This window comes from Talpa europaea (assembly GCF_964194135.1).
Source record: "Talpa europaea genome assembly, chromosome: 9".
Classification (NCBI taxonomy): Eukaryota; Metazoa; Chordata; class Mammalia; order Eulipotyphla; family Talpidae; genus Talpa; species Talpa europaea.
Genome location: NC_140076.1, coordinates 5,012,032 through 5,035,360, shown reverse-complemented (window position 1 = coordinate 5,035,360; position 23,329 = coordinate 5,012,032). Strand labels below are relative to the sequence as shown.

Genomic DNA, 23,329 nt, shown 5'->3' with positions numbered 1-23,329 from the left:
GGAGGAGAGGCTGCTGGTGTGGGGGAGCCAGCGAGGGAGCTCCTGGGGGAGCAGGGCCCCCCTGCTTCCAGACTCACCCTCCTGGCACCTGTACTGTTTGCACGGTGATGGCCCCCCAGCTGCCCCTGGACAGGACGGCGGGCGATGGCAGGACCAGGGCTGCGTGTCTTGCTCAGGTGTTTCTCCAGGACTCAGCCGGGGCTGCCTGTGGAAGGTGCTTGAGGGAGTTGAGCACCCTTGGCCCTGTCAGGTTCAAGTTCTCCGGGCTGGCAGGGTGGAGGCTGGCACTCTCGCCATCCTGGTGGGGAGGCGGTGGGAGAGGTGTGTGGGATTCAGACGTGACCTTGGACGTCAAAGCCCGGTGGGGATCCAGTTCCAGTTCTGACACTGGGTGGGTGACCGTGGGCAGTTACCGCCTGTGCTAGGCTCTGCGTCCACATCTGGACATGGGGACAGGACATGGCTGTGCTGGGGGGTCTGGGGACCATGCTGGTTCACGCTGGCACGGCTGGCACACAGGAGGCGCTCAGGGGTGCCAGCCACCGGGTCCCACTCCAGGTGCCACGGGCCAGGGCAGCCGCCACCGTGGCCCGGCAGTGCCCATGGTCCCTGAGTGTCCAGCCACAGGCCAGTGGGCCCCAGACCCCCGCACCCCAGGGGACCGGGGCCGGCCCCTGCCTCACCGCCGGCTGATATACCGCGGGCATTAGGCCGCCCAAAGGGGACACTGCATCCTTAGGAAGAAATATGTCCTCATTTTTCTTAAACACCGTTTCCACTGAGTGAAATGTTTAGAAGGGACGCGCAGGGAGAACTTTATTTCCTACCAGGGACTTCAGAGCCACCAGGCAGAGCCCATAAAGCACCCGGATCCTGGTAGCTGACAGGCCGCCTGGCCCCGAAACACATTACTCACGGCTGGGGAGGGGCTGCCAGGCATGCCCAGCCCTGGGGGACCAGCTCCCCCACCCCACTGCCCCAGGCCAGACAAACACTGCCAGACCCAGGCCCTGGGTGGCGGGTGCCGGGGCCTCAGGCCCCCAGGGCAGGGAGCGCTGGCCAGGCAGGGAGGCGATGCCTTTGCTCCAGGACCCCAGCCCTTGTCCCAGGGGCCCAGGTGCAGCTGCAGAGCTCCCCCTCTCCCCCAGATCTGGCAGGAGCCCTGGCCTTCCCAGCCTCTGGTGGGGTGATGAGCTCCCTGCCGCAACGGGGCCCTTCTCCCGAGGCCCTCCCTTCATTCGATTTCTGAAGCTGGCTGATTTGAATATTTATAAATATCAGTAAATTATTTATTGTAGCAATCTGCTGCACCATTTTACCCATCGCAGTTAACACTTTAGGGGGCTCTGTGTTATGGGAACCGCGGGGGAGGGGAGGGGGGGCAGGGGTGGAAAGGGGCCCTCCACACGCCCGGCTGGGCCGCTTAGGGAGCTGGGCCCCGGCTGTCCTCGTGCTTCAAGACCAGTGTCCTCGCCAGGCGGGGCAGGGACGGCACCTGCTTCTCTGGGCCCCGGCAGAGTGGCCTGAGTGCCGGGAAGGTATGTGGACAGGCGGGTTCTGCCCTCCTGTCTCCACCCCGAGCTCTGGGACCAGCCGCCAGCTGAGGGCTTGATGCAGAGACCCTGAGAGAGCAGGTTCCGACCCTGGACGGGGACCGCTGAGTGGGCACCATCTCCTAGCCCAGCCTCCCGCTGCCCCTCCGATCCTGCTCCTCTCTGCCTCAGCAAGTCTTCCTAGCCTTGGCAGCTTGTGCCCACGTGTGTGCCATGCTGTCCGTACCCTCCCAGGCCCTGCATGTCGGGCCCTGCGCCGGGCACACAGATGCCCTCTCCCCTGCGGTCCTGCAGGAGAGAGCTGGCGAGGGAAGGGCAGGTCATGAGCTCACAGGCCCTGACCCCAGGGCCCAGGCCATTGCACCGGGGCTCTCCCCCTGCCCGGGGCTCCCCAGCCTGGCGTGCTGGGCCGGAGGCTGGAGCCTGGGAGGGCTGTCCCTGGGCGAGCGCACAGGACTCCCCTCGCCTTCCCACCCTCCGGCTCAGCCTGCCTCCTGGGCAGTATTGTTCCCAGAGGAAGTGTCCAGTGTAAATAGAGCAGCGGGCAGGCTGGTGGCGGGAAGGAGATGAAAGGGGCAGTGACAGGGCCGGGGACGGATGGCTTCCTGCCATTGAGGCCTGGCCACGGCGTTTATGTTTTAGGGAAGAAAGTCAGGGGAATGTTTACATGGACGGGAGCCTGGGGTCAGACTACGAGGGGGGTAGTCTGAGGGTCCCAGGGCCTTGGGGGGCTGGAGAGATAGGCCCACAGGGCGGGCCGGAAGGGGGTGGGCAGGCAACTGGGACCTCAGCTGGCCCACCGCCCACCTCGCACGCATTCCCGTTCCTGCTCCCCGGGTCCCGCCGCCTTCTCCCCTCCACCCCAGGGAGCAGGAGTAGAGTCAGAGGGAGGGCAACATCTGGAAGGCAGGTGGGCAGGGGCGAGCAGCAGCTGGAGGGCAGGTGTAGGGGGCGTGGGCGGAGCACAGGGGCCGTGGGCTGGGGGTGGGCCCTGGGTGCACAGCTGCATCACAGCTGTCGGGGGCCCAGGAGGAACTGAGCCAGGCACACGGCCGTGAGCGGGAGAGGGTGGGCTGGGCTGGGTGGGCCCGAGCGGCAGGAGGCTCCAGGATGGGTGGGGGCCCGGCAAGGGGGTGCCACCAGCAGCAAGTGCAGCCCGGGGAGCTCTGCCTCCCCCTTCCTTGGGATAAATATTTATAGATTCATTTGCCGTCTGCCATACACACTTGGCTGCTTACCTCCTGGTAAAAATAGATCAGGCTGCCCCCACGCCCACCCTCCCCTCCCCCACCGTGGCAGGGACAAAGGGGACCGCAGGTGAGGCCTGCTCCCCACAGACCTGCGGGGGACCCTGGAGTCGCAGAGTTGGGCAGCTGGCCGTGAGGCTGGTTGGGGTGGTGTGATGAGAGAGCCCCACTGAGCTTGGAGCTAGAACCCCATGGCAGTCCCTGGAGACTTGGGTGTGGGCAGCACAGACTTGGAGACACGGACAGACGTGGGTCCATGGGCTTCCGGCTAGGGCAGGGTAGGTCCGGCAGAGCCAGGGCCGCAGGCCTGGGAGCGAGCTGGGCAGGCCTTCCCCTGGTGCAGGGCTGGAGGCCCTTCTCCAGCGGCCCCTTTGGGGCAAGAGTCTGGGCCTCGCCGGCACCCAGGAGCTTGGTGTACAGCTGAGTCTGCTCAGAGCTGAGCTCACTGGCGGGCACAGGGGCGGCCGTCCTGCCTGCAATCCTCTCGGGGGTCCCTGAGCACGTGGGTTTTAGGGCGTTGATCCCTTCCCGCAAAGCCCCTGACCTTGGACCTGGGAAGACCTGGGTGAGCCCCTGCCCTTGCCTGGCTTCTGACTACACAAGAGACCCTGCCCACTCGCGAGGGGTGCATCGGGGAGCCCTGCTTCAGAAGCTCTGAGGGGGGTTCCCACCCCCGAGGGTGCCCTCAGACCACGTCTGCTGTGGCCACTGCCCACGTCGGCTTCCACCGCAGGGTCTGGAGCCTCCTAACTGGATGAGCAGAGGGACAGACAGACAAATGACTGTGTGCACGCGTGTCCACCCCGTTGGCCTTCATGGCTCCGCAGCCCTCAGGCGTCCTGGAGCTCCCGGCTGTCCGAGTCCTGCTGCCTCATGCAGGGATTAGCCCTGGAGCTTGCCAGGGGAGGCCCGAGGAGGCCCAGCCTGTTTCCACTGCAGCCTTCGGGGACCCCCGGGGCCCCAGGAGCAGCAGGGGCCTGGTGAGGTCCCATCCTCTGACGGGCGGGGGCCCTCAGAGGGGTTGTGGGGCACTGCCCTTGGACAAGGCTTGGGGAATGGGGTGGAGGGGTAGGAAATGGCCAGCGGAGCCTAGAAAGTCTGACGAGGCCCTGGGAGCAGCCTGGAAAGGAAGCTGCAGGGATGAGTGGCCGAGGGGGGGAGGGCATCGGCCGGCACGGTGGGCAGGGAAGTCGAAGTTGTCGGGGCCGCTCCTGGCTCTTGCCCGTCCCCCAGGGGCAGGACAGACGCCCACAGGCGAGTCAGGCCACTGTCACTCACGAGCTTTGCCCACAGCCCGCTCCCTCTTAGCTCCTGCGTCCACGTCCTTGCATGTCCGGGGGCGCACAGCCGCCTGGGACCGGGGCTTGACCCGCCCCCTCAGCGGAGGTAGCTCGGGTCAAGCAGGTGTGAGACGTTGCCGGGACTGGGGCTGGGCGAGGCTTGGCCTGGTGACTGAGGAGTCACCCGTCCCCGTGTTCACTTCCCAAGCATTTCGTGAGCCGCCTCGTGCGTGGCCGGCCGGGTGCCCGGCTGGGTGCCCGGCTGGGGATGGAGCGGCGGGCAAGCCGGGTCCCCAGAGCTCCCAGTCCAACGAGAGGACAGCCGCGGGCCGGGCAGCGCGATGGCGCCGTGACGGGGAAGACCTGGGGCTCGCGGGGTGCAGGGCGGAGGCTCAGCAGGGGTGAGGTGGGGGACCAGCACACGCCTCTGACCCGTCTCCTCCCCCTGCAGCTGAAGGCACCCGGTGCACCGACCCGCCCGCAGGCAAGCCGGCCATGGCGGCCAAGCGCAAAGGCGGCCTGAAGCTCAACGCCATCTGCGCCAAGCTGAGCCGCCAGGTGGTGGTGGAGAAGGGGGCCGAGGCCGGCGCCCAGGCGGAGGGCAGCCCCCTGCGGCCCCGGGACAAGGAGCGCAGCGGCCCCGAGGCAGGGGCGGCCCGGGCACCCCGGAGCGAGGAAGACAAGAGGCGGGCAGTGATCGAGAAGTGGGTGAACGGGGAGTACAGCGAGGAGCCGGCACCCATGCCCGTGTTGGGGCGCCTGGCCCGGGAGGCCCTGGAGCTGCCGCCCGAGGGCGTCTACATGGTGCAACCCCAGGGCTGCAGCGATGAGGAGGACCACGGCCAGGAGCCCGCCAAGGAGGGCAGCGCCGCGGAGGAGAAGGACGCGGACGGGGCCGCCGCCAAGGATGACGGTGCCCCCAGCACCAAGCAGGCTGCAGGTGGGTGCCTGAGCCTGGGACAGGATGCCCCCCGCGGGGGTCCTGTGGGGAGGGCGGATGATCTGCGGGGTCCTCGGGCAGTGCTCACTCTTGCTGCGATCGTTGGCACCTCCCAAGCCCGGGCAGGCGGTGGGCAGGGCCGGGGCTGACCCACATGTGGGTCGTCGGAGCAGCAGGCGGGCAGAGGGCAGAGAGGGCAGAGGGTAGAGGCAGGTCCACACCCGCCTGGGGGTCTCAGTCCTCAGACATGCGTGGTCGGGGCAGTGGCCTCAGGAACCGCAGGCGCTCGTTGCTAAGGATGCTTCTCAGGCTTCTTGGGGTACTTTCTCCGAAACCTCCAGGCTAGGCCAGGCTCCCCCTCGCCTGCCTTCTCCCAGGGACACTGGCTCTCCCGGGCAGGACCTCTCGGGGCCCAGCTGCACGGCCCCGTCACCACCCACTGCCCTGACACGCCCTCTGGCTGACCTCTCCAAGCCATGGCTCAGCCCCAGCTTTCCTGGGGTCTCTGGTCCTGACAACCCAGTCTCTGTCTGCTCCGGGGAGGGAGGGCCCTGGCAGGGAGGGGCTCACCCCAGGACTGGCGCCCCAGGGTCTGGGGTCTTCCCTCAGCTCCCCGCCTGCTTCCCAGACCTGTGCCCGGTGCCCCAGCCTCCCCTGCCGGCTCCCCTATCCCCTTCCCCCGCAGTGAGGGGCACATCTCCTCCCAGCGCGGGGAGCCCTGCGCAGCCACATAATTATGCATATAAGATATAAACAGAGCTGTTTAATTATCCTTCGCCACATCAGTGACAGAGTAATTAACAAACATTGCAAGATCAATGAGGAAAAGTGTGACCTTCAGTTTCCTCTGATAGGAAAAGCCCTTGCCGGTTCCAGACACAAGGTGATTGTGCTGGGCCCGACGAGAGGGAGGAGCAGGGACCAGGGCCGCTGTCCCTCCAGGCCCCGGCCCTCCCATGCCCAGCTCCGCTCCAAGCTGAGGGCAGTGGAGCAGCTGCCCAGGAGACAGGCCCAGAACTCCCCGGGCCTCGTGCCCCCGGCCACGCCCCTGGTGTGAGGCCCCCTGGGACTGCAGTGGCCACCTGGGAGGGCCTGCCAGGCCCTGGGCGCCGCAGAGAGCCAGCCGGAGCCCCAGCTGGGCCCAGCCACCAGGCCACCTTCTCTAGGCCCAGGGGCTCAGGAATGCAGCCCCTGGGCTGCCCCCAGGACCCCGCCTGGCCCCCTCCCTGCTCTCAGCCGCCTGCCCTTCAAAGCCTTCTGTTTCTCTGCCATATATAGCGAGGGCTCAGCTGCCTCCAGCTATTTTTAGCCCCTTTCCCTGGTCCCTGAGCCACTGCATCTAGCAGCCAGAGCCCACTCCTCCCAGCCAGGCCCCCAACCCTGTGTGGCCTGAGTTCAAGACAGCACCCCACCCCCACCCCAGGGGAACAGCTGCCCGTGGGCTCTTTGAGCGACTGCCCACCTGGTGCCATGTGTGCCTGTGACTACCCCTCCCCACCTAGTGGGGTCCAGCCCCCCCCCCCCAGGAGTGCTGCCCCCCCCAGGAGCTCAGAGCTGCTCCACACCCTGCTGGAGCTTCCTCCCTTGCTCCTCCGGTGCCCAGGCCCAGCCCTGCCCACCCGGGGCCACTTCCAGGTGTGGTCTGAGAATCCCAGACCGGGCAGGTTGGGTGGGAGTGGGAAGGAGACCCCCCCACCTGCTGCTTCCCCTGGCTGGGCTGTGGGGTGCCCCCTGTCTGGGGCCCTGCGGCGGGGTGTGCCTGGGTGCGCTGTTTGGGAAAGGGTCTGTCCCCCCAGTGTGCACCCACCTGACTCAGGACACAGCACACAGTAGGTGTTTAGCCGCGTCCAGAGCAGGAATGAGGTGCTGTGAATGGTGGGGCAGGAGGGGAGGAGACTCTAGAGAAAAGCCAAGGAGAAGGGGCTCATGTTGCCTGTGGTCCAGTCCAGACTCAGCTCCAGGAGTGGGTGGGGCAGCGCGTGCGTGTGTGTGTGTGTGTGTGTGTGTGTGTGTGTGTGTGTAGGCAGGCAGGCCACTGGGGGATGTGAGCTTCGAAGCTTTGCGTGTGCGTGCACAAGTGTGCACGTGTGGGAGTGAGCACAGGTTCTTAGGGTGGACACAGGTGAATCCAGCCTCCCCCGTCCTGACGCTCCTCGGGGCGCCCACCCTGTGCTGAGCGCGAGTGAGCAGAGCGTGACGGGAACGTGGAAGGACTCCCTGTCAGAGGCCTTGTGGGGCAGGGGCCTAGGGAGTTCTGCTGTCTGAGACAGTGGGCCTCCTGGGACCTGGGGAGCCCTGAGGTGAGCCCCCGCCTCCCCAGGATAAGGGGCCTGCGTGTCCATTTGGGGGAGTCAGGGAGGGCCCTCCAGGTAGGTTCTGCCGGCTCCGCCCCAGGTCCCACCCGACGCCGCCCAGCCTCTGGCCAGCGCCTCCACCTGTCCCGGCCCCGTCCTCACCCCCGCCCCGGAGGCAGGCCAGGCTGCGTCTCACTTCCAGTAAAATGACTTCTCTTTCATATTAGGCCCAGGCGAGAGAGCGGAGACATTTATGAAACTTTGTTTAATGTACTGAAAAGCCATCGGCCAGAACATTTAGGAAATTGATTTTCCTGGCATTGATGAACTCGTTTTATTTTACCCCAGTATTAATTACTTTTTTTTTAAACAAATTAATTTAAGAGTCGTAAAACCTAACAAGTGAGCCAAATGTCCATAGATCATGTCCTGCTCCGCCCCCTCCCTCTGTGGGGGGCTCGCGGGCGGGGGGGGGGGCTCCCGTCCCTGGGCTGTCCTGCCCCTCCCAGAGGTGACGCCCCTCCCCTCCCCCGCAGGAGAGGCCTCCTCGCTGCGGGACTACGCGGCCTCCACCATGACCGAGTTCCTCGGCATGTTCGGCTACGACGACCAGAACACGCGGGACGAGCTGGCCCGGAAGATCAGCTTCGAGAAGCTGCACGCGGGCGCCACCCCCGAGGCGGCCGCCGCCTGCGCGCTGCCCGGCTCCGAGGACGCCCTCAGCAAGCGGGCGCGGTTCTCCAAGTACGAGGAGTACATCCGCAAGCTCAAGGCCGGCGAGCAGCTCTCCTGGCCGGCCCACGGCGCCAAGGCCGAGGAGCGGGCCGGCAAGGACGCCCTGGGCCCCCTGCCCGGCCTGCGGCTGCCCAGCAGCACCGCGCACCTGGAGACCAAGGCCACCATCCTGCCCCTGCCCTCGCACAGCTCCGTCCCCATGCAGGGCCTGGTGGCCCGCGCCTCCAAGTACGACTTCTTCATCCAGAAGCTGAAGACCGGCGAGAGCCCGCGGCCCCAGAACGGGAGCACCTACAAGAAGCCGTCCAAGTACGACCTGGAGAACGTCAAGTACCTGCACCTCTTCAAGCCCGGGGAGGGCAGCCCCGACATGGGCGGCGCCATCGCCTTCAAGACCGGCAAGGTGGGGCGCCCCTCCAAGTACGACGTCCGGGCCATCCAGAAGCCGGGCCCCGCCAAGGTCCCGCCCGCCCCCAGCCTGGCCCCCGCACCCCTCGCCAGCGTGCCCAGCGCCCCCAGCGCCCCGGGGCCCGAGCCTCCTGCCTCCCTGCCTTTCAACGCTCCCGAGTATCTCAAGTCCACCTTCTCCAAAACAGACTCTATCACCACGGGGACCGTCTCCACTGTCAAGTAAGCCCCTCCCCAGCCCGCGGCGGCTGCGCCCACCGGAGGAGGCCGGGGGGGCCGCCCTCCGTGCCTCGGGGGCTCACGCTTGCGGACACGCTCCCACCGCACACCTCCTGCACGTCCTTCCGCACCAGGCCCTGCGTGCCGGGTCTCCCGTGCATGTGCTTCCACACTTGCACGCGCTCCCGCTGGCACACGCACTCCTGCGGCAGACGGCGCGCCCGCCACGCGTGGCCCAGCTCTGACGTCCTGCCGGGGCACACGCGATGGCCGCCACGCCCTTCCGTGCCGCTCCCCTGACACACACACCACAGGGCCCCGGGGGCCTGTTGGCTGCCCTAGCATTTCTGACCCGACTTTGACCTGGGCCTCTGGCGTCCATGCTGGTGACCGTGGCTCCTGGGTCAGAGCCCGGGCCCTGGGGAAGGCGGGGAGAGAAGGCAGGAGGCCGGGTGGGGCGGGCATGCTCAGAAAGACCCTCCGGGCAGTGGCAAAATGAGGGCTGGGTCCCCACGGCCCTTCCCTGTGGACCTGGAGGCATGGCCAGGAACCTGGGTGCGGGTCTAGGGGGTGGCCTTCGGCGGCCCCTGCTCCCCCTCTCAGCCAGCAGCCTCCTGACTCGTGGGGGGCTGGGAGGGCGGGGCCAGGCCCCCCGTTTCCAAGGCTTCCTGCCCCGTTGGACTGTAGGCCTGTGCCCAAGTGGAGTCCTCCCTGGCTGGAGTTGGGCTAACTCTGCCCACGGGCTTCTTGGTCCCGTCCTGAGCACCTCAGAACACTACAGAGCGAGGGAGAGAAGGGCCAGGCCCCAGGGCGGGGAGCTGCACCCCCGACGCTCCTGGGGCATGAGGCCCTGGTCGGCTAATCGGCTGTGCCCCGTGTGTCTCTCGCCAGGAACGGACTGCCCACAGATAAACCAGCTGTCACCGAAGATGTAAACATTTACCAGAAATATATTGCCAGGTAGGCCCCTGGGGAGGCGGCTGCTGTGGGGAGAAGGTGGGGGGCGCCGGGCGGGCCCGGGGGCTGTTAAGACCATGTCCATCTGACTGCGCCCCACCCCCACGCAGTTCTGCCCCCATGTCCCCGAGGGACTGTCCCGTGGCACCCCACACTCCGCTCCTGTGATGTGGCCCGGGCACATCACCAGACTATGCCCCAGGCAGGGCCGGGGTGCCAGGGGGTACGCAGTGGCACTTGGGTGCTGGGCCCCCTCCCCAGCTCGCCCGCGTGGAGCCGGGGTGCTGCAGGCCACGGGGAGTATCGGGGACATCAGGGAGGGCGTGGTCCTGTGTGACCCTCGCCGTCTGAGTGCAGGCCCAGCTGCCCCTTTACCGCCGGGGGCAGTGGGACAGGCAGGTCAAGCACCTCCACCGCCACCAGTGCCCCCAAATCCTGCCTGGCCGAGGGGGCAGCCGGGCCCCGGAATCTGTCTTTCTGCTGATGCTCCCGATTCTGCCGTGGCCGCCTCCCCCGTCCCTCTCCGTCTCTCAGCTTTGCTCTGCTCTCTTTATTATTATTATTATCATCATTATTAGTGCCTCAGCAGATGGCCCTTTTGGCAGCTTCAGCTTAAATATTTATTTGCAAGCGGTTCTCCCTCTTGCAAGGGGGTTTCTCCCTCTCTCCCAAGCCCACCCCATCTTTGGCAGGGCAGGCTGGCCACCACCCTCCCTGCCGGGGGGGCCCGGGGCTCCGTCACCCGGCTGTGAGAACCACCTCCCGGCCAGGCCACCTCAGGCCGGGGAAGTCGCGGGACACGGCGGGCCGGTGGCACGGGGCCCCTGGCGGAGAGTGCTCCCTGCCGCGGGAGCCAAGCAGGCCGTGCTTTAAAAATTCATGACTCTGGACTGTTTCAAGTGTCAGGAAAGCCCAGGATGGAGCGAGCCCTTTAACACCTCCCAGCAACAGAGTCCAGGGCTGGCAAGGCCAGGGTCCGGCGCTGGGGGTGGGGGGGGGGGGTGGCACCTGCAGAAAGAGGAGCAGGGCCGCCTGGGGAGGTGGAGGCCCTCACCAGCCTGCCCAACCCCACCCCCACCCCCACCCCGCCTCTTCCCTGCCTCTGCTCTGAGCTGTGGCTGGCCCCGCTTAACCTGCCCCCCGGGGCCGGCCCCCAGGCTGGCGCTGCCTCCCAAGGCAGGAAGGACGGGTCTGCGGCTTAGTAGCCTGCGAGCCCCAGTGGGCCCAGGCCCTCCCAGGCCCTCTCAGGGCTGTACGACTTCACCCCTGCAGCTCCCGTGCCCCTCCGCATCCCCACCCAGCACCCCTGCACCCCAGCAGCCTTTCCTGGGCTGTGGCATCGGGGCCTGAGCCACCCTCCTCCGTGCAGGTTCTCGGGCAGCCAGCACTGTGGCCACATCCACTGCGCCTACCAGTACCGCGAGCACTACCACTGCCTGGACCCCGAGTGCAACTACCAGGTACGCCCGCAGCCGGCCGCCGACGGGCGCTCGCTTCTGCTTGGGCCTCCTGAACTTGGGCAGAGTCAGGAGAAACTACCAGCCTGCCCTAGCGCCCAGGTCCCTGCCATGGGACACAGTGGGGCCTGCAGCCACCTTCACCCTGGGGAGCTGATGCATTGGGGCCCAAGGGTGGTGCCAGAAGTGCCGCTGCCGTGTCTGAGTCTGACGGGCTCTTTCCGGGGCTCTACGTATGGGGTTGGTTATGACGAGAACCTTCAGGCTCTGGTAGATGGTCACTTACATTCCAAGCTGCCTGCTGGTGAGAGCAGGGCTGGTGAATGAGACGGGAGCGTGGGCGGCCTCCAGGGACCCCAGCCTGGCAGAGCTGAGGTGGCACAGGCAGAACGCACCGTCACCCACCAGAGCCCCTGCCTTCATCTTCCATCGTCCTGGACACGACTGTTGGGAGGTCAGGGAAGGGTCTTTGGTTCTGGAACCTTCCCAGCTGTTCCCTCCAAGGCCCACCATGCTGGCCTGGGGGCAGGCCGGGCTGCCTCGACCCCAAACAGGGTTACTTAGGGAGGCCTGGGGGGCTGGCATCTGGCCTCATTCACTTGGTGCGCAGGCGGTCGGTCTCCTGCCAACCCGATGCTCTCCCGCAGAGGTTCACCAGCAAGCAGGACGTGATCCGGCACTACAACATGCACAAGAAGCGCGACAACTCCCTGCAGCACGGCTTCATGCGCTTCAGCCCGCTGGACGACTGCAGCGTCTACTACCATGGCTGCCACCTCAACGGGAAGAGCACCCACTACCACTGCATGCAGGTGCCCCAGCCCGCCACCCCGGACCCCCCAGGCCTTGGCCTGCCGCCCCAGGCCTCTACCCAAGCCACCACCCAGGCATGGGGGCGGGGAGATAGGACCCTCTGCTCTGGTTCCGGGACCGGGCCAGCGAGGGTGGACCCCGGGCTGGGGGCTCAGCCTGAGCACAGCAGGCCGGTGGGCCAGGGTGGGGCTCTCCCCATGGCCATACTTGGTGTGGGCGAAATTCAGTGAGCTGTTTATACAGACCGACATTTTTCAGGCTTTAACACCAAGAGCAGCATTGCAAGTGGTTCCTGAGGAGGTTTTTGTTTGATTCTTTGTTTTAATGCCACGCAGAGTCTGGGCTTTTTCAAGGTGTCAGGTCCCGGGGGAGCAGCCGCCGTGCCTCCCCCGGTATTTGTCGGGGGTTGTTAGGGCCTCCGTGAAACAACCTGGGCCCGGAGGCGAGGGGGGCTGCTCTGTGGGCTCTGAGATGGTGCAGACACTGGCACAGCGCGGACCTCAGGGGTGTTCAGATTCCACCGGTTTTTACTCAATATGGCAACGTTGCCTGCCCAGGCCCAGCCAGGGTGGGGTGAGGCGGGCCTCATGCCAGGAACTGTCCGCTCACCGAGTCACTGGGCTGAAGATGACCGCCAGGCCCTAGGGCTGGCCCCTGCCCACCCCAGGGGTTCCCAGGTAGCACCACAGGTGTGAGTCCAAACCACCTCCTGCAGGACGGGGCTCCTGCGCCTGAGCGGCAAGGCCAGGGCACCTGAAGACCACCGGCCCTGGAGCACCAGACCACCCTGGTCCTGGGGCCGGGTGGAGGCTTCCTCCTGGGCGCCTGGGTGCACCTTCTCAGCTGCCCCACTTGGGTGCTGGCAGGTGCCAGGCCCCCGCGGGCCGGCAGCCGTGACCCCGTGCCAGGGGCGCCCACCCCGCGTTGCCCTGACCACCGGTCTGGCTCCACAGGTGGGCTGCAACAAGGTGTACACGAGCACGTCGGACGTGATGACCCACGAGAACTTCCACAAGAAGAACACTCAGCTCATCAATGACGGCTTCCAGCGCTTCCGGGCCACCGAGGACTGTGGCACAGCCGACTGCCAGTTCTACGGGCAGAAGACCACGCACTTCCACTGCAGGTGAGCGGGGCGGCAGGCAGCTCTTCCAGGGGGGGGGCCCTGGTGTCCAGCCCGGTCTCCTCTCTGGGGGCCCTTGCCTCCCGGGGTCCCCTGGGAGCAGGGCAGGGCCTCCTCCCCCAGGGGCCCCGTGATAGCCTCCCGCATCCCATCCAGGCGCCCCGGCTGCACCTTCACCTTCAAGAACAAGTGTGACATCGAGAAGCACAAGAGCTACCACATCAAGGACGATGCCTACGCCAAGGACGGCTTCAAGAAGTTCTACAAGTACGAAGAATGCAAGTACGAGGGCTGCGTGTACAGCAAGGCCACCAACCACTTCCACTGCATCCGCGCGGGCTGCGGCTTCACCTTCACCTCCACCAGCCAGATGACCTCGCACAAGCGCAAGCACGAGCGCAGGCACGTCCGGTCCTCGGGGGTGCTGGGGCTGCCGCCCTCGCTGCTGGGCGCCAAGGACACGGAGCAGGAGGAGTCCAGCAACGACGACCTGGTCGACTTCTCTGCCCTGAGCAGCAAGAACTCCAGCCTGAGCGCCTCCCCCACCAGCCAGCAGTCCTCCGCCTCCCTGGCTGCCACCGAGGCCGTGCCCAGCGCCACCAAGCCCCCCAACAGCAAGCTGCCCGGGCTGCTGCCCCAGGGCCTGCCCAGCTCCATCCCCCTGGCACTGGCCCTCTCCAACTCGGGCCTGCCCCCCGCCTCACCCTACTTCCCCATCCTTCCCGGCCGGGGCAGCGCCTCCCTGCCCGTGGGCGCCCCCAGCCTCATGGGTGCCATGTCATCCGGGCCGGCAGCCTCGGCCAACCCCGACACGCCCGCTCTGGCCGCCTCTGGAGCCGGCGACTCGGCATCTGCCGCCGCCTCCCTCCCGGTGCCCCCTGCCTCCATCATGGAGAGGATGTCTGCCAGCAAGGGCCTCATCTCGCCCATGATGGCCAGGCTGGCCGCAGCCGCCCTCAAGCCCTCTGCCACCTTTGACCCAGGTGAGCAGACTGGGCCCGGCTGGGAGGCCAGCCCCATGCAGACCCCCGGGGCCCTCTGTCCTCAGGTCACAGCCCAGAGCTGGGCGGGGAGGGTGTTCGGAAGAGGGACCCCAATCCCCTGCTCCCCATCCTGGGTATTTCCTACTTGGGGTCCCTCGTTCTGGGCTGTGCCCTTCAGGCAGCTCATCCGTCTCCTCTTCTGTGAATTGGGGTGATAGTCTGGTCTATCAGCCTCCTGGAACAGCCACCTGCCCCCCACCTTTTTCACTCAACGGGAGCAGCCTCAGAGCCCCCAGCTTCCCTGAGGCCCCCCCTTAGTGACAGGAGGGCCCCCCAGGGGATTCGCGCCTGGTTGGGGTCAGGCTGTCCAGTAGTTTCTGCCGCCCGGGGTGTGCTCGTGCTTCTGTGCGGGGCGGAGGCCGCTGGCCACGTGGTGGAGGGCCGGGTTCTGCTGGTGGCCTGAAGGTTAGCTGCCCGGCCTGGCAGAGTGGCCAGCGCCCGGGGCCACATCACCCCACTCTGGCTCACCGTGGGGGACGAGCCTCCTTCCTCACGCTTTCTACCCTTTCTACCTTTTCCTCTGGGTTTTGGCTCTTTCTGGTCGCCTCACTCCTCCCTGTCTCCCCGATGCGGGCCTAGCCAAGTGGAATCTTAGGGAAGGGCTCCACCCTGGGGCTCGGGCTGTTCCAGGCATGGTGCTTGCTGGGGGCTGCGCTTGCAGAGGGCCGGGCTCCATGCAGGTGCCAGGACCCCGAGCCCCCATGGAGCTGTGGAAGGGGTGGGTGCTCACTGGGCACATGGCGAGGGGCTGGCGAGGCCCTCAGCGGCCTGGCTCCTGTGCCCTCGCACCTGCTCCCCGGCGAGACCAGCTGCAGACCAGGCAGGACTGGGGGGTTCAATCACCAGCGCTTGGCAGGGGTGAGGGGTCCTCTCTCCCTGGCGACTTGGCACAGTGACTTTGGGGAGCTGCTGGAATGTGGGCTCCGAGTTCTGAGCACTGCCCTGTTCACAGGGGGTGGTTCGCATCCGCCAGCAGCTTGGGTGACCCACCTCCCCTCCCATGTGGGGGTTCAGAGGGGCTCTCCCGGGCCTTGCCCCCGGCCGGGCCCCCTTGGGCTGGGTGGCCAGGCTGTCAAAGACGTCTTTTCACGAGAAAAATCTCCTTTCCCCAAAAGAAAGGTCAAGGGAAGGGGAGGGGGCCGTTTTCCTTTATTTTTAATAAAATGCCACTTGCTGTCTGTGCAGTGGGCCTCTGTCAGCGGCAGCGCCTTGGGGCAGATTAATATTTCAGTCACTTGGGGATTGCGGAGAGAGGCGCGGTGGACACGTTCCTGTCAGCAACTTCTCTGGCCCCGCTCGCTGGGCCTCCGAGTCCTCTGGCCACCGGGCTCCGGGCCGCCCCCACGCGCCCACACCCCACCGGCTCGGCCCGCCCTCCCGCCCGGGCCAGGCGGCCTCACATCCCTGCCCCGGCGACTTGCCGGGCGGGCGAGGTCACAGAGTTTGAGCCGCTCTGATTGGCCGCCGGCGCCCTGGCACGGCAGCTGCCCCTCCCAGGCGTGCTCAGAGGAAGGCCGGGCCGTCGCCCCGGCAACAGTGGGCCGGGACCGAGGAGGGGGCGCAGCTCCCAGTCTGGATCTGCCACTTTCCCTCAGCATTAACAGAGTCTTTAATAAAAGCCTAAGCGGCAGCCCCACAAATTGACTGTGACAGTCGGTGGAGAAAATGAAGGGCCCCCCCACCCGGCCCCGGGCCCCCTCCCCAGCCTCCCGCCCTGCTCCTCCAGGAGGCCCCGAGCCAGGACAACTTTGACATAATTTTGCAATAATTATCACTTGAAGAATTGCCACCGAGGGACGAGCGTCACAAGCGATCATGTCAGTGGGGGGACGTGCTGACCAGCAGCCGGGGCTCCGGGGCCCTGCCCGCCCTCCAGGGGCTTCCGGCCGGTGCCCGTAGGAAGCCCTCAGCCCCTCTAACCCCGTCTTCTCTCCCTCCCCTACAGGAAGTGGGCAACAGGCCGCCGCTGCCAGGTACGCCCCGGCCCCGGTGAAGCAGGAGCCCAGCGAGAACTCTGGCGCCCCAGGCCCCCACGAGGCCTCCCAGGACCGGAGTTTAGACCTGACGGTGAAGGAGGCCAGGTGAGGCGAGGCCGGGCCCCGCAGGAGCTGTGGGTACAGCACCCTCAGCCCAGACCCCGCCCATGCCGCTGACCCCCGACCCCTCCTGCCAGGGGTCGCGCCCACGGGCAGGGAGAGTGGGTGGGCCGCCCCCCAGGGGCCGGGGGCGGGGGGGGGCGTCTGTGGGCTCAGACCCACGTCCCCACATCCGAGCTGGAGCCCCGTGGTTTGTGTGTTCCAGCAATGAATCAAATGGCCACGCAGTCCCGGCAAATTCATCTCTTTTATCCTCGCTTATGAATAAGGTAAGAACCATCCATCACACGCCTCGCATTCCCCCACCCAGAGAAATTAAAGCTGCGCTGGGGGGTGGGGGGATGTGTTTGTTTTTTAATGTTTTGCCTCTAATAAGATGAGTTTGTACCATTTAAATTTTGAGGCCATTTTTCATCGGATATAATTTCAGAGCCACTGCTTACAAATTAATTTAATGAACTGGCTGAAGAAATATATTCCAGCCTCTGACACCCTTTTTTCCCCTCAGATGGAGGGCTCCGGAAGCTTTCGCGGAGCCCTCCAACTTCTCTCACTCTTCGTTATTAATTTTATTTATTTATTTTGTATATATATTTTTTGTTTGCTTAAGGAGGGCCGGGGAGGGCCACCGTGGGGGCCCAGCATCCATTTCCACTTTCCGGCTTGAGTAATGGTCTCGGACGCCTGCGCAGAGGTCGCTCTGGAATATTTATTTTAAATAATGCAGGGTCTTTGTAAATTATACATCATCTCAAATATATTTCCCCCCTTCACATGATAAATTTGACTACGGCAAGATTAATTTGGTTCCTGTACACAAGTGACTGGAGGGAGCGGGCCTGGTCCGGACCCCGTGGGGTGGGCACCCCGAAGGGCCCCGGGTGGGGAGGGGGCCTCCCGCTGCCCTCTTGCCCGTGTCCTCACCTTCTGCCTCTGCGGGCCTGCTCTCCTGTTCTCCTGTCTAGGCCCCTGCCCCCTGCACCCCTCGCTGGCTTGCACCCCATGTGGGCCCAGCCAGCCTTTCCCCGGCTCCCTCCCGTCTGCCCCCCTCGCCTGCCCCAGACCTGTCTCTATCTCACCCCTGGAGCTTCCCTGCCTCCCTTTCTCTCCTCCTTTGTGCTCCTTCTCTTGTTCTCAAGGAGTTCGTAGGGGTTCCCCCCATCCCTCCTCCTCCTGCACTTCTTTTGAAAACCTTCTGGCAGGAAAATAACGGGGGAGCCGAGAAGTCTGGGGAAAGACGGCTGGGCTGGAGCGTGTGCCCCAGCCTCAGCCTCGGCGAGTGACGGGTCCCAGCAGTGAGGGGTTGGTGTGGAGCAGCCTGGAAGCGCTGGGGCTTGGGGCGGCGCCCCCTCAGAGAGGACTCTTTAGTGCTAAAGCCCGGCAGGGTCAGGCCTCCCTCCCTCGTCTGTTGCCAGCACACAGTGGTCGGGGTGCTTCGACGGCCTGGGCAGCCGAGCTGCTGCTGCTGCCCCCAGGCAGCCCATCTGTGTCCTGAGGGCCCCCCAGCCCCAAGCAAGTCTTTGTCCCCCTTGCAGATGTCTCAGGGCAACCCCAACCTCGGCAACCTGTTGAATATCAAGACAGAAGTAGAGGGGAGCCCCGCGCTGGAGTCCTCGCCCTTCCTTGGCAAGGCCGTGAATGCGCTGGTGCAGGAGAAGCTGTCCGAGCCCTGGAAGGTGTACCTTCGGAGGTGAGGGGCTCCCGGGGACAGCGGGGGCCGGGGGTGCCCACTCAACCCACCCTGCCACACCGGAGCCTCAGGGACCCTCTGACCAGCCCGTCCCCCTGGCCAGGTTCAGCACCAAGGACTTCTGCGACGCCCAGTGCGACTTCCTTCACAAGGCCCACTTCCACTGCGTGGTGGAGGAGTGCGGAGCCCTTTTCAGCACCTTGGACGGGGCCATCAAGCATGCCAAGTGAGTGGGGGCTGGGGGGGTGCTGTCGTCCCAGCCCCGCTGTGGGCTGGGTGGGGCTGAGGGCTGCACAGGCTCTAGCTGCCCTGCAGGGTGGACCCGCCTGCTGTTCCCACCAGGCCACAGCAGCTAAACTGCTTCTTCTCAGAGGGTGCTGCTCTCCCAAAAGGTGAAATCCTGTTCTCCACCAGCTCAGCCCCTAGCCGGGTTGTCTGGACCCCACCTTGACCTGGAAAACCTGAGCCACAGCTGCTCTGGCACCAAGGCCGCTGCAGCCACCTGCCCAACCGCCGGTGCCTCCCGCTGGAGGGAGCTACTCTGACCCGAGGCTGGGCCCCTAGTGCAGGCCTTGCCAAGCCACAGTACATGGAGAGGCTCTCTTTGACCTAAAAATAATGGCCTTAACTTGTAAATCCCATCGAGCTGAGAAGCAGCGAACCCAGCCCCTGTTTTACTTGAACCCAGAACTTGCAAACATTTCAAGCAGCTCTGCACTGCTCTCGGCCCCGGGCCAGCCTCTCCTCGCGCTTCTGGTCTGCAGAAGCGCCACCTTTAAGTGCTGAGCCCCACCTTGAAATCGCTGATCAGGTTCTGGAAGGATGGGCTTCAGGACCCAGGGCCTGCTCCCCAGCCTCCCCTCTTGCCGGGACCGGAGCATCGGGAAGGTCACAAGCAGGAAGATGTACTGAGGGGCTGGCCGGGATCCCAACTCGGCTCAGGACAGAGGACACGGCAGTTCTCTCTCCGTCCTTTCTCCCGTTGGCATCTCAGGGAGCCTGAGGGCCTAGTGCTGGGGCCACGGAAGGGACACGAGGTCACTGGCAGGACCCCTCCCTCCCAGGGCGCCCCACCGGGGTAGGGCCGCCCTGCCCAGGCCCTCTGGACTCCACCTGAGACTCTTGTGCCTCTTGCAGCTTCCACTTCCGGACGGAGGGAGGAGCAGCGAAAGGAAACACAGAGGCGGCCTTCCCAGCCTCGGCCGCTGAGACCAAACCTTCCTTGGCCCCCTCATCCCCTCCGGCACCTCCTGTCACCGCGGCCACGGCTTCCTCTCTGGAGGGGCTCGCTCCCAGCCCGGCCACGGTGCCCTCCACCCCCACCCTGCTCGCCTGGAAGCAGCTGGCTTCCACCATACCCCAGATGCCTCAGATTCCAACGTCAGTGCCTCACCTGCCCACTTCGCCCTTGGCAACGACTTCTCTAGAAAACGCCAAGCCCCAGGTCAAACCCGGATTCCTCCAGTTCCAGGAGAAGTGAGTCCCTCGATGAGCCGGGAGCCCCGTGCCCGCCGCGCGTCCCGGGATAGGTGCTAGTGAGGGCAGCCAGGAGGCCCCGCGCCTCGCCCTGCGATCAGCCCTGGCGGTCCCAGCCTCTCGGGGACACAGTCGCCCGGCGCCAGGCGATGTCCTTCTAGCCAAAGATGCTGCTGCTCAGACCCCCTGCTGCTTCCGGCGCAGGCGGCCGTGGGGGCACGGGGAGGTGGCGGCGGTAGCGGCCACTGCCCCAGAGCCAGCGGCCACACCGCGAGGACCGGCCGGGGGCTGCGAGCGGTGGCCCCCCGCGGAGGGACTGCAGCTCCCTCCAGGCCTCCTGTTGGTGTCTGGGGCTCGTGCCCCTGGCTGAGTCTTTGCAGACGAGCAGCCCCGGTGGGGGGAGGGGGGGCGCGCCACCTGCGCAGAGGTCTGAGCTCTCAGGGGTGGACGGGACCCTCCTCTCTGGACGGTGGTGGCTCCTCGCGGTGAGAACGGCGACTCTGTATCGTTACGTGTGCGGCTTCCTGTTCTCAATAAACGCAATAAATTGGATGTGAACACACACCGGAGTGGCCGCTGTCCTCCCTCCTGAGCTCCTGGGGCCGGGCCTGCACGGAAGGGACCTGCGCTCCTCTCTGTCTCTCCCCCAGCTCCCCTTCCTGGTTCCCCTCCCCGGAGTGGCAGCCCCCTTCTTTCCCAGATGGGGTCGGTTCGGGGACAGCTGCAGGCGCCCACCCGCCAGGAAGAGGCTGGGACCCAGCTCCACCGCACCGCCTGGGCCCGGGAGGCCGGGCTCTGCAGCTCCCGGGAAGACCCGCCATGGGGTTGGCCTGTGGCGGCCTGCGCCCACCCCACCACTCAGCCAGCTGGGGAGGTTCCCCGGGTGGGGGGGCGCCCCAAGCCCCACATGGACCCCAAAGGCCCAGCGGCTGAGAGCCTCAGCAAGGACCCTACACCAGGCACACGTCCCTCGGCCAGGGCCCCTGGTCGCAGAGCACCCTGAGGCCTGCCCACCCATCCACACCCTGTCAACCAGCCAGTCCAGGGCACTGCCCATGCCAGGCCCGCCAAGCCCTCACTGGCATCCTGCCAGGGCTGGCAGCATCATCCTTTATTTTCATATCCCAGAAGTTTATTGCTGCATCCTTATCTATAATCCTGAGGTGTGGCCTTGGAAACTACGTGTCCCAGCATGCAGTGCTCTGGGCACCATCAGTTCCCAAAAGAAGGCAGCAGAGCATGCTGGGATCTGTAGTCTCCTCTGGCCGACTCGTCCTGTGGGGCGAGAGGGGCCATCTCCCACCTCAGGAGACCGGGAAGCAGAACCCCAGCACGAGCAAACATCAGCACATCGGTGGGGAGGGCCACGGGAATGCCAATGACCTTCTGGGCTGTGGTTTCATTCCAGCGATCCCTGCCTGGCGACAGACTGCAAGTATGCCAACAAGTTCCACTTCCACTGTCTCTTTGGGAACTGCAAGTACGTCTGCAAGACTTCTGGCAAGGCTGAGTCGCACTGCCTGGACCACATCAACCCCAACAACAACCTGGTGAATGTGCGGGATCAGTTTGCGTACTACTCCCTGCAGTGTCTCTGTCCCAACCAGGTCAGTGTGCGGCAGGCGGCGGGCCTGGGGAGGGGCAGGGAGGGGAGTACCCAGGTCCGCTCCTCCAGGCAGACTCTGGTTGTCATGCCCGTTTTAAGTGGGCCTCTCCAGACTCTGGGAAGGATGCTCTCTGCCTCTGCGCCCCTGGGCAGGGTTCCAGATTGGTGCATTGGTGAGGCCTGTTGTGTCACCCTAACCATTAGTGGTGACTAAGTGCTGGGTAGCCACTGTGCACTTGGCATCACTGTGCCCATCGGGAGCAAAAGCCTTTCCCTATGGCCTAGAACTTTAAAATAGGCCCACTGGGCAGATAGAAATTGAGCTGTCCATGCCCCAGACGGGAAAGACAGAGAGCCAGCATTCACCATAAAGGCTGGTAGTGATTGCCTGGCAGAGCTTATTGAGCAGGAGTTGGAGCTTCAATCTGGGCAGACAGATGAGTGCTTGGATAGGTTAGTGATGTCTGAGATAGTCAGAGAAGAGTGCTGGGAGGGATTAGTGATGTCTGCTCTGAGTGTGGGCTTAGAAGAGATGGGAAGGACACCAGGTATTATGTTCTAGTCAAGAGACGAGAGACATACTGCTTCTCAACACGTAAAAAAGGTCACTACAAGATTGTGTTTCCCTGATTTTGAATGTGGAAAAACATGTACAAAGGGCCCACCACAGCGCAGTTGCCTGGGGCAGGTAGGAGCTCAACGTAGTCACCCCAGCCTTTCCTTTGCTGCAGCACTGCGAGTTCCGGATGCGCGGGCACTACCACTGTCTCCGGACTGGCTGCTACTTTGTGACCAACATCACCACCAAGCTGCCGTGGCACATAAAGAAGCACGAGAAGGCCGAGCGGCGGGCGGCCAACGGGTTCAAGTACTTCACCAAGCGTGAGGAGTGTGGCAGGCTAGGTACCCACGGCCAGGCTTGGGGCGTGGGGGGACTGGTAGCAGTGGGCAGGGCTGCAGCGCTGGGCCCTGAAGCCCCAGCGGCCTGGGCCACCTCTCCTGGCACCCACCTCTTGCTCGCACACGAGGCTCCATTTTTTGTTAAAAACAGCATAGCTGTCAGGCCACGTGCTGTCGAAGTAGGAAAACACTCGATACCCAGAGAACCCAGAAAAAGGGGCGAGGGTGACTCAGAGCCTCCCACACCCCCCAGCAAACGCCTGGGGCCTTGTCATCAGACGACCGGGCCTAGACTAAGTTCCTCCTCCTGTTCATTTCAGGAGGGCGGCTGATAAGTCTAGGGCTTCCCAGAGCAGGCTCCCTGCTCCCGCATCTCCTTCCACGCCTCCAACTAGACATGGACCGTGGTTCATGCGTTGGCTCAGGAGCTGTGTGTGGGTTTCCGTGCTACAGGGGGTGGATGGGGTGAGAGTAGTAGCAATGGCAGCTTAAGCCTTTTGAGGGTCTCCTGCTCTCCCGTGGCCGGCTCCAGGCTCAGTGCTGGGGATCTGGTGGGACTATGAGCCCATGGAGGGCATCTGTGACCCGGGGTGACCAGAAGGAGGTGCACAAATGGTCCTGAACTGGGGCTGCAGATGCCTTGGTGTTAACTCTGCTCCTGAGAGCTTAGCCCCCCGCCCCAGAACAGGAGCTTCCCGGGAGCGTCCCGGTCCCAGCCTGCCCTGGGAATGGGGAGGGGGCTCCAGGACCAGCAGGCTGAGGGCAGAGCCCACCCTCCTGCCTCTTGATGGAGCCACATTTTCACGGGCCTGCAGAGGTGGGCTGGAATCTGCCCAGGAAGAGCCGGCAAACTGGAGGGCAGGAGGGAGCCAGATCCAGCAGGGCGACGGGCTGCGGGCAAGGCTATTGTGGCCGAGGTGGCATGGCAGCGTCTGGGGGAGCAGAGGGGGCCTGCTGCAGGCCTCATGGGGCGGGGGAGATCCTCACTGTCAACTGCCAGGAAGGAAAGGAAACAAACCCTTCCTTCAAGTGTTAATTCAGAAAGAATTCAGGGCCTGGGAGAGGGCTGGTAACCATGGCAGCCGATGTCAACACTTGTGGCCTCTGCTGTTCCTGGGCTCGGCTTACAGGTGTCAGGGTAGTCCCCTCTTGCTGTTATTTACTCAACTTTGGGTGTTTTTGGTGGTAGCTGGGCCAAACAAAGCCCGGGGATGATATAAGACACCTGGCCAGCTCAGGTGCCATGGCAACGGGCAGGCCTTCACCTGCCCTTTGCTGATACAGTTTCAATCCGCCAGCCCCATTTATTCTCAGCCCAGAGCAAAGCAGGGTGGTGGGGGCAGGGCGGAGGGCTGCCAGCATCTGAACCAGGTCTGGGGGCAGCGGGACCCCAGCCTCCTGGAGATGTGGGGCAAATGGCCTGCTGGGTGGCGGCTGGCCATCGGGCACAGGGTCCTGGAGCCCATGCACCACTCAGTGTGTGGAGCCTGGA

At 65.0% G+C, this 23,329-nt stretch overlaps 1 protein-coding gene across 1 annotated transcript in view; it reads left to right on the top strand.

The window, feature by feature from the left end:
- CASZ1 (castor zinc finger 1) overlaps positions 1 to 19,335 on the top strand; it is a gene marked incomplete at both ends in the record, with an annotated part of 40,508 nt that extends 21,173 nt beyond the window's left edge. Inside the window, 12 exons of the mRNA XM_084242714.1 lie at positions 4,532 to 5,020; positions 7,851 to 8,679; positions 9,568 to 9,636; positions 11,003 to 11,093; positions 11,738 to 11,902; positions 12,857 to 13,029; positions 13,183 to 14,009; positions 16,015 to 16,150; positions 16,371 to 16,434; positions 17,701 to 17,855; positions 17,959 to 18,081; positions 18,993 to 19,335. Coding sequence (XP_084098840.1) covers positions 4,532 to 5,020; positions 7,851 to 8,679; positions 9,568 to 9,636; positions 11,003 to 11,093; positions 11,738 to 11,902; positions 12,857 to 13,029; positions 13,183 to 14,009; positions 16,015 to 16,150; positions 16,371 to 16,434; positions 17,701 to 17,855; positions 17,959 to 18,081; positions 18,993 to 19,335 — 3,464 coding nt within the window. The remainder of the gene's footprint in view (positions 1 to 4,531; positions 5,021 to 7,850; positions 8,680 to 9,567; positions 9,637 to 11,002; positions 11,094 to 11,737; positions 11,903 to 12,856; positions 13,030 to 13,182; positions 14,010 to 16,014; positions 16,151 to 16,370; positions 16,435 to 17,700; positions 17,856 to 17,958; positions 18,082 to 18,992) is intronic.
- Positions 19,336 to 23,329: the final 3,994 nt, after the last annotated feature.